This window comes from Chrysemys picta, chromosome 1 (assembly GCF_011386835.1).
Source record: "Chrysemys picta bellii isolate R12L10 chromosome 1, ASM1138683v2, whole genome shotgun sequence".
In the NCBI taxonomy this organism is placed as follows: Eukaryota; Metazoa; Chordata; order Testudines; family Emydidae; genus Chrysemys; species Chrysemys picta.
Genome location: NC_088791.1, coordinates 330942387 through 330956696, shown reverse-complemented (window position 1 = coordinate 330956696; position 14310 = coordinate 330942387). Strand labels below are relative to the sequence as shown.

Genomic DNA, 14310 nt, shown 5'->3' with positions numbered 1-14310 from the left:
GAAGTTCAGGAGGCTGCTATCTACAGTGTCCCTGGGGTGGGACCCGGAGTAGTGGGCAGGCCCGGGTTCTCCCACTCGCAACTGGTCAAGTGACTAGACTATTGAACTGAGCTACTTCACACATGGAAGGGGGAAAACACAGATGGTGACACATCCAGAGGACTGATTTATGAAGAAGATGCTGCGGTAGTTGGACTGAGGCAGGTCTGCAGGCAGAGACAACGATGGGAGAGACACCACCTGGAGAAGGAACTCCAGCTGGCAGAGCTAATTCCTCTGATGGCCAGCAGGGGACACTGTGGTGGTGAGTGGACTCCATCACAATCTATACTCTTCGCATTTGTGAGGGTGAATCTATCTCATCATCTCAATATACAGGGATTTGAAAGCACAGGCTAGAGTTTTCAAACATGGATGACTACATTTATGTACCAAAATCCAGATTTAGGCATCCACATATGCAAATTTTGGCCATAACGCCTATTACTTATTTCAATATTTTAAAAATATATTGTTTATATGAATAGCTATTATTATCAATATGACATTACTGCATTAAAATGAAGTGGTTGACTATAGGTCAAATTCTGCACGCATGTGGTGACCTAAGAGTATTGCTTATTCACCAAGTTGTTCTTTTAACTATTACCTCACCCACCTCCTCCATCCCACCTTCTTGTCGATATCTTCTTGCCACAGTCTTAGACTATGTGGTCTCTGTGTAGGGGCTGTGTTATTTTTTAATTTTCTGTACAGCTCCCGGGACAGTTGGGAGTCCTTTGACTGGAGTCGCTAGAAGATACTGTAATAATTTTTTTGTGCAACTCCTATTGAGCTGAAAATATTTAATTGGATGAAATTAAGGGCAAAATTCTGCACTCATAGCAGGATAAATATGACACATCAACAATATATTATTTTCAACTGTAGGCTTCAAAGCATTTTAATAAGGAGGGCAAGTATCATTATCACCCTTTGTCTAATCATACCAGAAGAACAGGAGACAGTGTCTGTGGTACAATTTGGCCACAACTTTACTCACTTGAAATATATGTGAGTACCTGGCAATAAATAGTGCAGTTCATCGTTATTTCCTTAACTGTTTCCCCCACTGGAGAATGCTGCGGCCAGTCCTCCCACTTCCCGTCCTGGCTACAGCAAGCCCCTTGCTGGGATCCCACTGCCCTCCCCTCATATGGGAGTTATTGGGGGCTGGTTTCCTGCTGTACCAAACATAGGAGCCCTGAATCCCCCTCCCGCAGCTTCCTTAAGGGATGCACTGCACACCTGCCACATTTTTTATTTACTAAGTTGTGATGTGTGAACCTCCCTGCAAAGCGTACTGTGGGGATGGTGAAAAAAGCCACCCTGCCTCAGCCAGTCTGACAGGGAGGGAAAAATTCCTTCCCATCCTCCAAGGAAAGAGGTGACTAGCGTAATGCCCACAGTGGTTCCTGAAGGCATCCGGTTCTACTCTGATTCTATGGGTGGGAAGATGGATGGTGCCAGCTGGATCCCAATGAGAGAGGGCTTTTCTGGAACTGCTCGGGGTACAAATACCACACCCTCCTCTGGTCACCTGGAAGGTCAGTACCCTCCCCCCAACCTGGTATGGCCACTTCCTGTTCCTCCCTGCTCGATTCAGGTAAGCCTTCCCTGTCCTCCCCCTCTGTCACCAATAGCAGAGGAAGCTCCTATAGGAGCTACCACCCTTGTTCTTCAGTCAGCTGGGCAAAGGACCCATAGAGTTGCAGTTAGCATGTTTTACAAATGAGGAAATTGAGCTGGACAGAAGTTTAAGTCCAAACTTTCAAATTTGGGTGCTTAAAGGCAGACACCTAAATCCATACTTAAGCACCTAAATAAATGGACAGATTTTCATAGAGGTGCTGAGCTCTCATTGACTTCATGAGGAAGCCATGCTGCTACTGTGGGAACTGGAAGCTATCATGAGAAAAACACACGGATGTGAGGCCAACCTTTGCAGCCCCCATGCTCCTGAGGGCAACATTCAAAGAAACTCTTCAAGGTGAACATCAGAGTTATTAGCCAAGCCTTGTGTTCCCCTCTTGTGAGTTTTAACACAAGATGGTTAGATCACAGTAAAACTTAGGAAGCAGCACGATGACCAATGAAATTGAGCATAAACTCCATATATACAAAACAATGCATACTGAAATGGACAACTTAAACAACCTGGACACATCGATGGCATCTGAATAGTTGTCACCATTAAATCTTTACCATACGGAACTATATTAATTACATGCAAAAAACAAGAATAAAGCAGTTAAGGGTATTATAGCGTAGTTTAGTCTGCTCCTTTTCCAGAGTTCATTGATGTGGTAGCATTGGACAAAGCGTCAGAGCTGGAGAACGTATTCAGCGAGACCAATTTGACAAATTTAGCCCTTCTTTTTCTGCTCACAAATTGATAGTGAACAGATTATGAGGAGCCTAAACTTCATTTTCAAGAGTGACAAGCACTCAGGAGCCTAAGTTCCATTGACTTTCAACTAGACTTAAATATGAAGGGACTTAAATTAAATGCATTTTGGTCACTGCAGATAGACACCTTGTGAGATTTTCAAAAGTACCTAGGCCTTTAACTCCCAGTGAAACCAATGGGAGTTGGATGCCTACTCACTTTTGAAAATCCTGCTAGCTGCTTCTCTGAATTTTCAGACACCTAAATACATTTCCAAATCAGCTCTTAAGTGCCTGAGTTGGTTTTGAAAATGGGATGTAGGTTCCTAAATCACTTAGATACTTTTGAGAATTTTTACTGTAAGTGACAGTAAGGTCACACAGGAAATCAGTGTCAGGTCAGGGAGCTGGACTTGGATCTCATGAGCAGGCTAGTACTCTAACTTCTTGACAAGTCGTCCGCTCAGTGGCAGATCTGGGATTAAAATTCCAGACTTTCTGACTTCCATTCCTGCAAATCTCGCTGCCTCGGCATGGTATTATCTAGTTAAATCAAGGCTTTAACCTTAGTGATTTTAAATATAAAAACATAAATAAATCCAACTACTTACTGTTGCAAGTCTTGTTGTATTTAGTATTCTCTTGTGGATACTCCTTCAGCTGGCACTGGAACCTGTGCTGCCAGAATTCCTGAAACCATGGATTTCGGAGATTGGTTTCTGGCCGAAGCTGCAGGTAATAGTCATCAAACCATTTCACATCAGGAGACTGAAGCTTGATCGTTATTCCGCCAACAGCTTCCCGCTGATACCCGTCTGTCACATCGTACCTGTCTGCCCAGCCATCACTGCAGAGAGAAATAAAAGAGAGAAAACACTGTGAAGATACTGCTTCATGCGCCATTCTAAAGAACAAGGGAAGTGGTCCTTTGCAAATAGCAATAGAAGCAAATAAATGCACACGCACACCAGAGATCTGGAGGGTGGAGTTCAGTGAAGTATCAGTAATACTTCTATTAGTAGCATTCAGCAGCTTCTATTTTCTTACACTGAGCATTCATTTGTAATCAGCATTTTTTATTTATATAGTGTATTCTTAAGCTTGTATCCCAAGGAATTCAGACCAGCATTATAAGCCACTGCCCCAATCCTGAAATTGACTGTGTGCATGTGGACCTTTGCACTGCACTGAGCCCTGGTGACTTCAGTGGGGTGGTGCTTGTTTGGGGATATTCTAGCCAGGGGACAACTTAGCGAAAGTTCCACGGAATCTGTAATGGCATTGCAAAAACCAGACAGGAAGCTGACTTTTAGAATCAGGGATAAAAAAGCATCACGGGAAACTGAGATGCCGATGGCAAACTACCAAATGATAATGGCCATCAAGCAGTCTGTTAGCGATTCTCCCTCACTTATTTCACTTAAAATCCCCCCAGAACTCTGACTCCAAACTCCAAGCAGAGCTGGTAGAAATACAGGAAACAAGTCATGAACATTTCAGTGGAATTCTCCATGCACAAGTTTTTTTTTCTTTCATAGAAATTCAAAATTTTGACAAAAATTTTCCATAGAAAAATTAAAATTCTGAAACTTTTATCTGGCTCCACCTCCAAATGATACATATCTAAGCATAATGTTGCCAGCTCCTGCTGTTTTATCATGATTGCCATATTTGGTATTGTTCATAGAGCGCCAGCTTCTGAGGCCATGGGATTATGGGAGAATCTTGGTTTTCGTAGGGGAAAATAGAGAGTTTCTGACCCTCATAGTTGCTGAGAAAAGCTTGGAAATGTGCACTCTGAAGGTTCAAAAACTATAAGGAAAATAAAAAGAACCCAACATTAGTTATTTTTTAAAATCTCATGATGTTTTTAAGATCATCTTGTAATTTTTTTAAAAAGACCATCTCTTGGTTTTTGAATCCTGGGGATTGGAAATACTGCGACTAACACAAGCAACCTTTCTTCACTATTATCATCAGGCCCCCACCCACTGTATTCTGAATTCAGCTGTTGTCCCTATTTAGTACCCGATCATGCATTTTGTAACATGCAGGAAGACTGCCGGAACTGCATGACCTCTGTTCACTTCAGTGAGGTGGTGCTTGTTTGGGGATATTGGCTTGGTGTTGGCACAGAAGTCTGCCTGTCCTGTACACCATGCAGGATTGGGGCCATAGATTGTAAGGTCTATAAACATTGTACTTGCAAACGCAGAACAAAAAGATCGTGCCTGCCTGAAAGAACTAATAGTTTGATGAAGGCAATATACTGGGAGGAAAGAAAGTGCTTCAGATTCAAAATAAACATTAAAGGGTAAAATGAGTTATTTACTGCAAGAGAGAATGAGACACATTTATGAAGGAAAAGAGGTGAGCAGTGATTTTTAGTTGATATCACAGAGAGATGTGCAACATCCTGCTTTGAAATTTATCCTAAGACTAAAATAATATCAGGGATGGAAACAGGAGTTAATGTTCCTGAATATGCTAATTGGAATCAATTCTGGCAAAAAGTCTAGCTTCCCCCAGAAAGATATTTACTAGCCCAAGGGCTGAAATCATTTACAGGTCTGGCTTGGTGCTACGATTAAAAAAAAAAACATTTTAAACAGTTAAATGTAGGAATTATCTAAATTGATTTAGTATATTCAAAATGTTCATCTCACGTTCAGCAAGATTTTAAATGTTTCCATCCCATATGACAAAGTCCTATAGAACTAACAACAGATAGCAGCTCTTCTATAGTTTTTTTCAATCATCTTAGCAGAATTATGTCCATACTATAGAATTGTATAGTAGGGGATACTAATGATTAAAGTTTTGAAATATTAGAAATGAGAATTTTAGGCCACGTTCCCCCTCCCTAGTTTTACATGAACCGACTCCTTGTTTCAATAACATTGGAAATTGCCCTTAGAGTCTTTGTGCATCAGAGAACTAGGGATTTTGCATATGAAATATAGATATTTCAACAGAATTTTTCAGGCAACATCCTTATGTTCTGAGGAGGTCTAAAAGGCATGGAGGGAGGAAAGTGAGATAGGAAAATATGCATGCAAAGAGATGCAGAAGTACTAATAAAGCAACCTCTCCTGTGCACTGTAAAGGGTGTTATGCATGATATAGCAAATGGCCATGAAGACCCAGAAATGGTACAGAAGACTCCAGAAGAAGGCATCCAGCACAAAGAAAGGGGTAAGTGCATATGCTGTAACTATTGAAATTCTGGTTGTGCTAAGATACGAAACAGGGAGTTCATCTTTTCAGCAGAGAAATGGTCTAGAGCAGTTTCATCCCAGAGAATAAGATCAGTCCATATGAAGACTACTTGGGTGCAACAGTGTAAGAATTTAGATAGAGAACACAGTGTCCTGTCTCTTTAAATGTTTGAGCGCTCTCCACTCCCCAGTGCAAAACCTTGTCTTTGTTTCAGTTTTGCAGCCAGAACAATTATGCAATCACCGTGCACAGTTGTGTTTCTATCAGCTCCCTCTATGTTTGTGTCTCTCTCCTTCTCTATTGGATCCAGAAATATAATATTTGACGACAAGGAATTTATATCCCACCAGTGTCCAGTGCTCCCACTGATTGAACATGAAGAAGAAAAACTACGTAAATAATACTATGAAAAAGGGGACAAAGTTCACCTATTGGCACAGGGTGTCAGACTGCTGTTTTTGCTCCTGGGACAGCCAGCTAGAGGGGGCAAGTAGGTAAATAAAGATAGAACTAAGGATACAAGTTCTGCATATGCTGCTAGAACTGTTCAAACATAGGGTTACCATATCTAATAAATAAAAAAAGAGGACCCTCCACGGGCCCTGGCCCCGCCCATTTCCCCACCCTAGCCCCGCCCCAACTCCGCCCCTTCCCCTCCCGGGCTCCGGCGGCACAGGGTCTGGAGGCACGGGGCTGCTCGAAGCCGGTAGCGCTCGGGCAACCCGGCTCTTAAACAGAGCCGAAGAGTCGGGGAGGAGCAGAGCCGCCATTTTCCCGGACATGTTCGGCTTTTTGGCAATTCCCCCCGGACGGGGGTTTGACTGCCGAAAAGCCGGACATGTCCGGGAAAAAGAGGACGTATGGTAACCCTATTCAAACAGAGCAGTGAAGGGGAAGAAAACAGCCATCTTTGTTGACTATGTGCAAGCAGGCAGCCAGGCCAACAGCCAGCAGCCTGCACTGAGTGTCTATAGCCAGCAGAGGGAGCCCAGACATGCCAAGCCCATGAAAAAAATGCAGAAATTTGGCTTAATTTGCTTGTGAGTTGCTTGTTGGCTAGTTTTTGGCTTGTTGTTTGTTTGGCTTGTAGCTTGTTGCTTATTGTAGCTTGTTGCTTCTTTTTTTTGATGGCTCCCGGCAAGCAGGGGCAAGGAGGGGCAAGCAGGGACAAGGGGGTAAGAGAGTCAAAGATGCACAGTGGGCCCACCACAATCCCAAACTGCACGCTGGGGGGATCTAGTCACAGAGAGTGTTGGGGTTCTTAGGGATTAGCTTGTTTTGAAATGGGATTAGCTTGATTTTTGGCTTATTGTGAAAGTCAGGGTGCTTATTTACCACGTGAAAGTTAGCAACTGTGATGGAGACCAAGTACAGCCAAAGGAAAAATTCTCCATTTTGCCATGTAAGCACATGGCCAGCAGAGGGGGTACAAATTGTGCAGTAACAAATAAAAACAGTTTCCCTGTGGCAGGAGATGTCCAAGAGGCAACAGGAGAGCAGTGAAATGGTGTGGGCAATGTTGATGAGTCTGATGACAACTGTGAATCATGGGCAGTGTACCTCAAACATTTTGAGCAATTTGTAACCTGCACCACATTTTTCTAACTGGACAACAGGTTTCAACCTTGTTGATAGTGATGGGTGAGAAGAAATGGACTTCTGTGTGACCTATTATCTCCAGTGCCTGGCACTGCCATGTACACCACAATTATTGCAGCAGTTCAGGGACATTTTTCTCCTATTCCATCAGTGATAGCAGAACGTATCAGTTTCATCAACAACATCACGGAAGTGGAGAGTCAGTAGCACAGTTTGATGTTGCTCTCAGGAGGTTGTCAGAGCACCATCAGTTTGGACAAACACTGAATGTTGCCTCACGTGACCAGTTAGTCTCCGGATAATGCAACGACCAGGTCCAGAAGACATTATTGACTATATAAGTGTTACATCCAAAAAGACTGCTGAAGTAGAGTTGCAATGGTGACCACAGAGAAGGATTCTCTGGAATTTAGTGTGAACCAAAAAGTTCATCTCATGAATCACTGAGACAGAGGACCATGCGCACATAAGGAATTTCCATGTGGTTGTAGTGCACAAACTACGCATGCTGAAAAGGATTGCTGGGCATGCCAGTTTATTTGCAGAAAGTGCCAGAAGAAGGAACACATTGCTATGAGCTGTGGGACAGTTCAACGATCAGCAACACAGAGTAACTATATATTCATGAAAACATCTATGACAACTGAACCTAATGAAGGATGGAAGTTGGGAATTCATAATCTGGAAGAAGACAAGAGCTCTAGTGACATTGACCAGGACTTAGCACTACACGTGTTATTGCAAGCTGGATTCAGAGATGGCATCTGGGTTACACCTTTGATTGAAGGAGTTATTACAAGAATAGAGCTTGATACTGGAGCTACCATCTCATTGGTTTCTGCATCTACCTATCAACAGACTTTGTCACACGTTCCTCTGGAAGAAACATCCATGATTTTGAAGAGTTATACTGGAAAAAAGTTGGTCCCAAAAACGATACTCCAGGTGAAAGTTCAGCTGGATGGACAATCCGTTGTTTTACCCTTGTGTGTGACTGAAGGAAAGCATCCACCATTATTTGGCAGATTTTGGCTTGAGAAGCTCAAGGTGACTTGGACTTATATTGAGGCAATCACAAAAGCCCCTAAAAATCTTCAGGAAATACTGGACAGGTACTCCAAAGTTTTTGAAAAAGAGCTTGAACATTGTGTCAGTGAAAATCACTGTTAAGTCTGACAACCAGCCAGAGTATTGCAAGCCCAGAGCTGTGCCTCTGCTCTGAAGCCTGAAGTGGAAGCTGATCTGGACCATTTAGTGAACACTGGAGTCTTGTCACTGGCTTCATGTAGTGAGTGGGCTACACTCATTGTACCAGTGATCAAGACCAATAGCTCAGTCTGATTTTTTTGAGATTTCAAAGTGACATTGAATCCAGTTTTTTTGTGCAGACCAATATCTATTACCTCATACTGAAGATTTGTTTGCTACTCTTAGTGGAGGACAGTGTTTCAGTAAATTGGATTTTCTCAGTGCATACCTACAAATGGAGATTGATCTGGCATCTCACAAACATCTCACAATCAACACACAAAAAGGCTTATTTTGTTACAACAGGTTGCCTTTCGGTATCACATTGGCACCAATCCTGTTCCAGAAAGCCATGGATGAGATTCTGAAGGGAGTGAACAGAGTTTAGGTCTTCTTAACTACTACGGTAAATTTCTACCTAATCTGGGGACAGAATTGGCATCTTGACATGAACTGTTACAAGTAAAGAGGAAATGGAAACGAACTAAAGAGTATGGGTATACATTTAAGGAAGCAAAGAAACTGCTAACATCAGCCAGAGTTCTTATGCACTTTGATGCTTTGCTACCATAGCAATTGCTTTGTGATGCTTCACCCTGTATAGTGGATGCTGTTCTTTCCCACATTTTTCCTAATGGCATGGAGAAACCAATTGCATTTGCATCACAAACACTCACTACTCCTAAGAAGAAAGATGCACAAACAGAGTGAAAAGCTCTCAGCATTATCTTTGGAATTCAGAAGGTCCATGCCTATCTGCATGGTAGATATTTTACTTTACTGATGGATCATTACCCGTTACTTTCAATTTTTGGACCAAAACATAGAATTCCATCATTAACTGCTGTTCGTATGCAACAATGGGCATTGCTACTTTCAGCTCATTCCTATACTATTCAATTCCATAAAGGGACTCAGCGTGGCAATGCTGATGAACTGTCATATCTATCCGGCCCAAGCTCCCGTCAACCCAAAGACACTTCAGACAAAGTGTTCTATCTCAATTTGATGGATAGGTTATCCAGCACTGTTATGAGAGAACTGGATTTAGCATAACTTGGACTTGACATAACTTGTAGTCATCTTGTATACTCAGCCACCGTAAGCTGGAAGCAAGGACACCACATAGTGAAAAGGAATTTGGCCTTGCTTAGGCAGACAAAAACAGCTGCAGCTGCCGTGTTACTAACAAGGATAGATCCAGTGAAATGACAGATTTATGGGAATGGAAGGGAGTGTGGATAACTGACCTAGAGTCTCTGTAAGTTTCTTACTGGGTGTCTGTAATTATAAGTTTCTTGCTGAAGTTGTTTTGCTAATAAGTAGAATAATGATTTATTATTTGCTTTTCTTAGGGAAATCGTTAGCATATTAGGGGCCATTATGAGTTATGTGCTTTTTTCTGGATAAACCTATAAAGAGTTTAATGGGAGTGTATACTTCAAAGAAGTTTGGATTTCTATGAGCTTGGAGTCTGACAGCTACCTCTCCAGCTGCTAGGAGAAAGGCTGGTCACCAGAACCCTTCTGCTGTCACTCCATACCACCTCAGACTTTGGGTAATTATATTTTGCTGTGTTCTAGACTTTTGCTATAGTTTGATGTGTGCTTAGTACTCAATTAAAAAAAGGATTTTTGAGTGGAAGCATTCTTTTGTGTACCAATCATTTATCAGATGGAGGTGTTGTGTCCCCCACTGATTGATTTCCTGACATTGCCTGGAAAACAGAGATTAGTTACCATAGGTTTGGGTTAAGACAACCCGGTTAACGTCACTTAGCACAGATATCAACAAAGAAACCACTAAGGATGATGTGCTTTCTCTTGTGAAGGGAATGGTACTAGAAGGTACAATGTTGGATCAAAAGAATCCCCAGTTTACACAATTCATGTCACGTCAACGTGAATTATCTGTGAATAATGCTTGTGTCTTATGGGAAACGTGAGTGATCATTCTGAAATCACTTCAATCTCAGGTTTTGGAAGCTCTTCATGAAGGTCATTTTGGCATTGTGCAGATGAAGTCAAAAGGCCTGGAGTCATGTCTTGTGGCCAGAGACTGACAAAGACATTGAGAGGAAGGCAAAGTGCTGTACAACATGTCAGCAAATTCAGTATGATCCTGGCCTACCTTGTCCACACCCTGGGTCATGGCCTCAGACTCCTTGGAAAGGTATTCACATGGACTTTGGTGGACCACTAGAAGGTTATATGTTTTTGGTTGCTGTCAATGCCCATTGAAAATAGCCAGAAGTTTTCAGAATGACTTCTGCTATATCTACAAAGACAACTGGGCATCTTCATACCTTGTTTAGCAAATTTGGTTTACCATTACAGTTGGTGAGTGACATTGGACTTCAATTCTCTTCTGAAGAATTTCAGAGGTTCCTAGCTTCAAATGGAATTCAGCACATACACTCTGCTCCATACCATCCTGCTATACATGGACTAGAGGAACACTTTGTACAAACGCTAGAGCATGCCTTAAAAAGCTAACAAGTCTATTTTGAGACATCAGCAGAAACTGGACAATTTCTTGCTGGTCTACAGGAACATATCACATGCTAGTACCCCAGAGTCACCTGCAACTCTTTTCTTGAAGTGATCTTTGCATACCTGTTGGGACTTGTTACATCCTGATATAGCCTCATATGTTCAACGTGAGACTTGTCAATATTCTTTTCAAGTTGGAAACTTGGTGTGAGCTTGCAACTACAGTTGTGGAGTGAAATGGGTACCTGGAGAACTTGTAAAATGAACAGGATCTGTTTGGTTCATGGTAAAATTATCCAACAGCATTTTATGGAAATCATATATGGACCAGTTGCAGCCTTGACAAGTACCAGAGTCCAGGGATGTTCCAGCAGAACTTTCTGATCCTCCTATTGAATCACTTTTGTTACAACTCCTAATTTCAACAATTTGGTGGAAGAATCTCTGGTACTGGATCCAGCTGACTCCATACCCAATCTATCTGATTTCTTACTACCTACTGTTCTTGTTGCTCAGGACACTGCCAAACCACCATCACCACATTATCCCAAGACAGTGTGAAAACCAGTTGTGCACCTGAGCTTATAAATTGTTTAGCTAGTAAAGTGCTGTTCCAGGGCAGAATAATCCCTTGCAGTTCAAGAGTCTGCAGTAGTCCACCCGCAACTCTTAGTTAGGTCATATTGTGTTAATTGTTAGCCATGTAAACGATAATGTATCTGCGCTTGGGACGTGTTTTAAGGTAGGGTAGAAGAATGTGATAGCCCATCCCCTTAAATGTTTGAGCACTCTCCCCTCCCCCATGAAAAATCTCACTTTCAGGTTAGTTTCAGGTTTGCAGCCAGAATAAAATAAGCACAGCACTCTGCTGTGTTTCTGTCAGCTCCCTCTGTGTCTATCTCCTTCTCTGCTGGGTTCAGAAATATCACAGAGTAGGCATATCCTCAGTAAATACACACGCCTCTCTTTGTTATCCTGGTTGGCACTACACTCTCCATGCCTGTCATTTGTGGAATGCTGGGTACTTTCACTCCCATCTGCTCTCTGAGAGGTTTTGTGTGGGTATTTTCAGGTGGAGCATTTGACTTCTCTTTAGCCTCTCATCTCTGTTTCCCCCAATGCCACCCTACTTTATTTCTCCCTGGCTGTGTCTAATGCTTTGGCTAATGCCTTAGGCATTAAAGTATGTGCGCTAGTGATTTCTGCCCCTTTTCCTACAATGCAAACCAGCACCTGCCCTCACTGTGCACTGCAAAGCACATGGAGTACATGGCTGCATCGCTCTATTTGTTTCTCCATTTAAAACAATGCAGGCCCCTACTGTAAAAGTTGAACTCTTTGGGCAAGTTCTCCATTTTATGACCACTCGACTTAGCTTGGAATAGGCCAAATGCATTTCTGTCTTGGTTTCATAGTGTATGTCTATATTCATGTAAGGAGGTATGACTCTTGTCCTCAGCCTGAGTAGCCTGGTTGTGTCCTGGAGAGAAAAAGAGGGAGCAGGGGGGAAAGAAAGGATTCTGAACTTCCAGGCCAAAGACATTACTGAAGCCCTAGAACTGACGTGCTCCCATTGCTTTTGGCCCCACTCCTCTTCTAGCTCATCCCCTCAAACCACCTTTTTCTGTGGCTCTCTGCACCCACCCTCAAAGGTTTGTCCCTAAATGTTTGGGGATACATCACCAACTGGTGTAAATCAGTGGAGTCACCCCAATCTGAGGACCTGGCTGTTAGCACGTATCAAAGTGGCATAGCAAGCAGAGATGTCCACCTCTTTGCCAGGAGGTGAGAAGGTTGAGATCAGAAGGAAATCCCATCGGAAAGACTGTGGGACAGCAATAAAGAATTCTGTGTGTCTTGAAGTATGATCCTTTACTTAACTCCGCCTTTGTATGCTGGTGTGTGTGTGTGTGTGTGTGTGTGTGTGTGTGTGTGTGTGTGTGCAAAGAAATGTGATTTAAAAAAAAAATCAAATGCCATATGCAAATTTTCTTACCACAAGGAGTTATAACTAGGGTTGAACATCAGGAAATCCTGGCTGCCTGGAAAAATAAACAGTTCCAGCAGCAGTGGCAAAAGGCTCACACGGAGATTTTTATGAGGTATGTGGTAATGCATATAACTTATTCATCATCTTGTCATGACAGAAGACTATCAGTAAAAGAAAGATGACTATGCAATGAGCAGACATTGCTGCTGCTCGTATACTAGACACACGTACACAGCAGGGGATTCTGTTTTCAGGATCATGTCATCTCTTCCACTTGTCTGGTTCTTTTAACTTTTGTCTTTTTATTACGTGCTGTCAGCCTAATGACTGGAGCTTTCTTATTAAACCATCACATTGTAATGTACGGTAGTATCTGCATCTTGAAAGATTGCATCACCATTTATGGAACTTTTTTAAAAAATATTTTAAAGCGCTTGCAAAACCAATATAATAAATTGTATCATGCAAGAGGAGGGAAAAATTGGCGTTGCTCTCAGTAGTGTCAATTATAGCTAAACTCACAAGAGATCACAAAGTAAATTCCACCAGATCTTTAACAGGTTGTTAAAAGTGAAACACTAAAAAAAATGTATTATATATAGAACCGGGAACAAATTTCACAAAAATTCACTGAAAAATGCATTATTTTGGAGCACCAACATGACTAGTGAATTCAGGTTGAACTCGGTGAATAGTTTTGGCTGAAAAAATTTATATTTTTAAAGTAAAAATGGCTCTTCTCAGCCACTTCAAAAAGAAACATTTTGACTTTTCATTTTGAAGTGGTGCTTTGTTTCTAAATTCATGTAACTTTTTAAAAAGGGGGAAGAAAAATACTTGAAAATGACTCGAAAGAACACAAAAAACCTGAAAAAATAATTTGGGGTTGAACAAACTATTTAATTAGACCAGAAACAATTTTTTCTCTTTTTTTAATTTTGGTGAGAAAAACTGAAAAAACGTTGAAACTTTTTTTTGCCACCTGAACCAAAAAATCAGTTATTCATTCAGCTCATTCAATGTATTATACTCACACATACATATATATTGTACACATACATCCTATGTGTGTGTAGATAGTCATATATCTATACACACATATTTTACATACTAAAAAATATAGGTGTGTACAAAGTACATATATGAATATATATACACATATCACATGTATGCAAATTCATCAAATACCAACATTTAGTTTAGTGATACAGGTGATTCTATCGGCAAATATTTTACCAGTCTATCATTGTTCTGTGTGTTCTGAGGAAAAAGGATCTTTTTCTAAAATACCAATATGCTAGCCAATCTTCATTTAAAAACTGACCCTGAAGAAAA

The 14310-nt window shown here is 41.5% G+C and overlaps 1 protein-coding gene across 6 annotated transcripts in view; it reads right to left on the bottom strand.

Moving 5' to 3' along the window:
• Window positions 1-14310, bottom strand: part of GRM5 (glutamate metabotropic receptor 5) — a 356331-nt gene that overhangs the window by 74806 nt on the left and 267215 nt on the right. For all 6 annotated transcript variants that reach the window (XM_005304067.5, XM_005304069.5, XM_005304068.5 and 3 more), the window contains exon 4: window positions 3039-3274. In XM_005304067.5, coding sequence (XP_005304124.2) covers window positions 3039-3274 — 236 coding nt within the window. The remainder of the gene's footprint in view (window positions 1-3038; window positions 3275-14310) is intronic.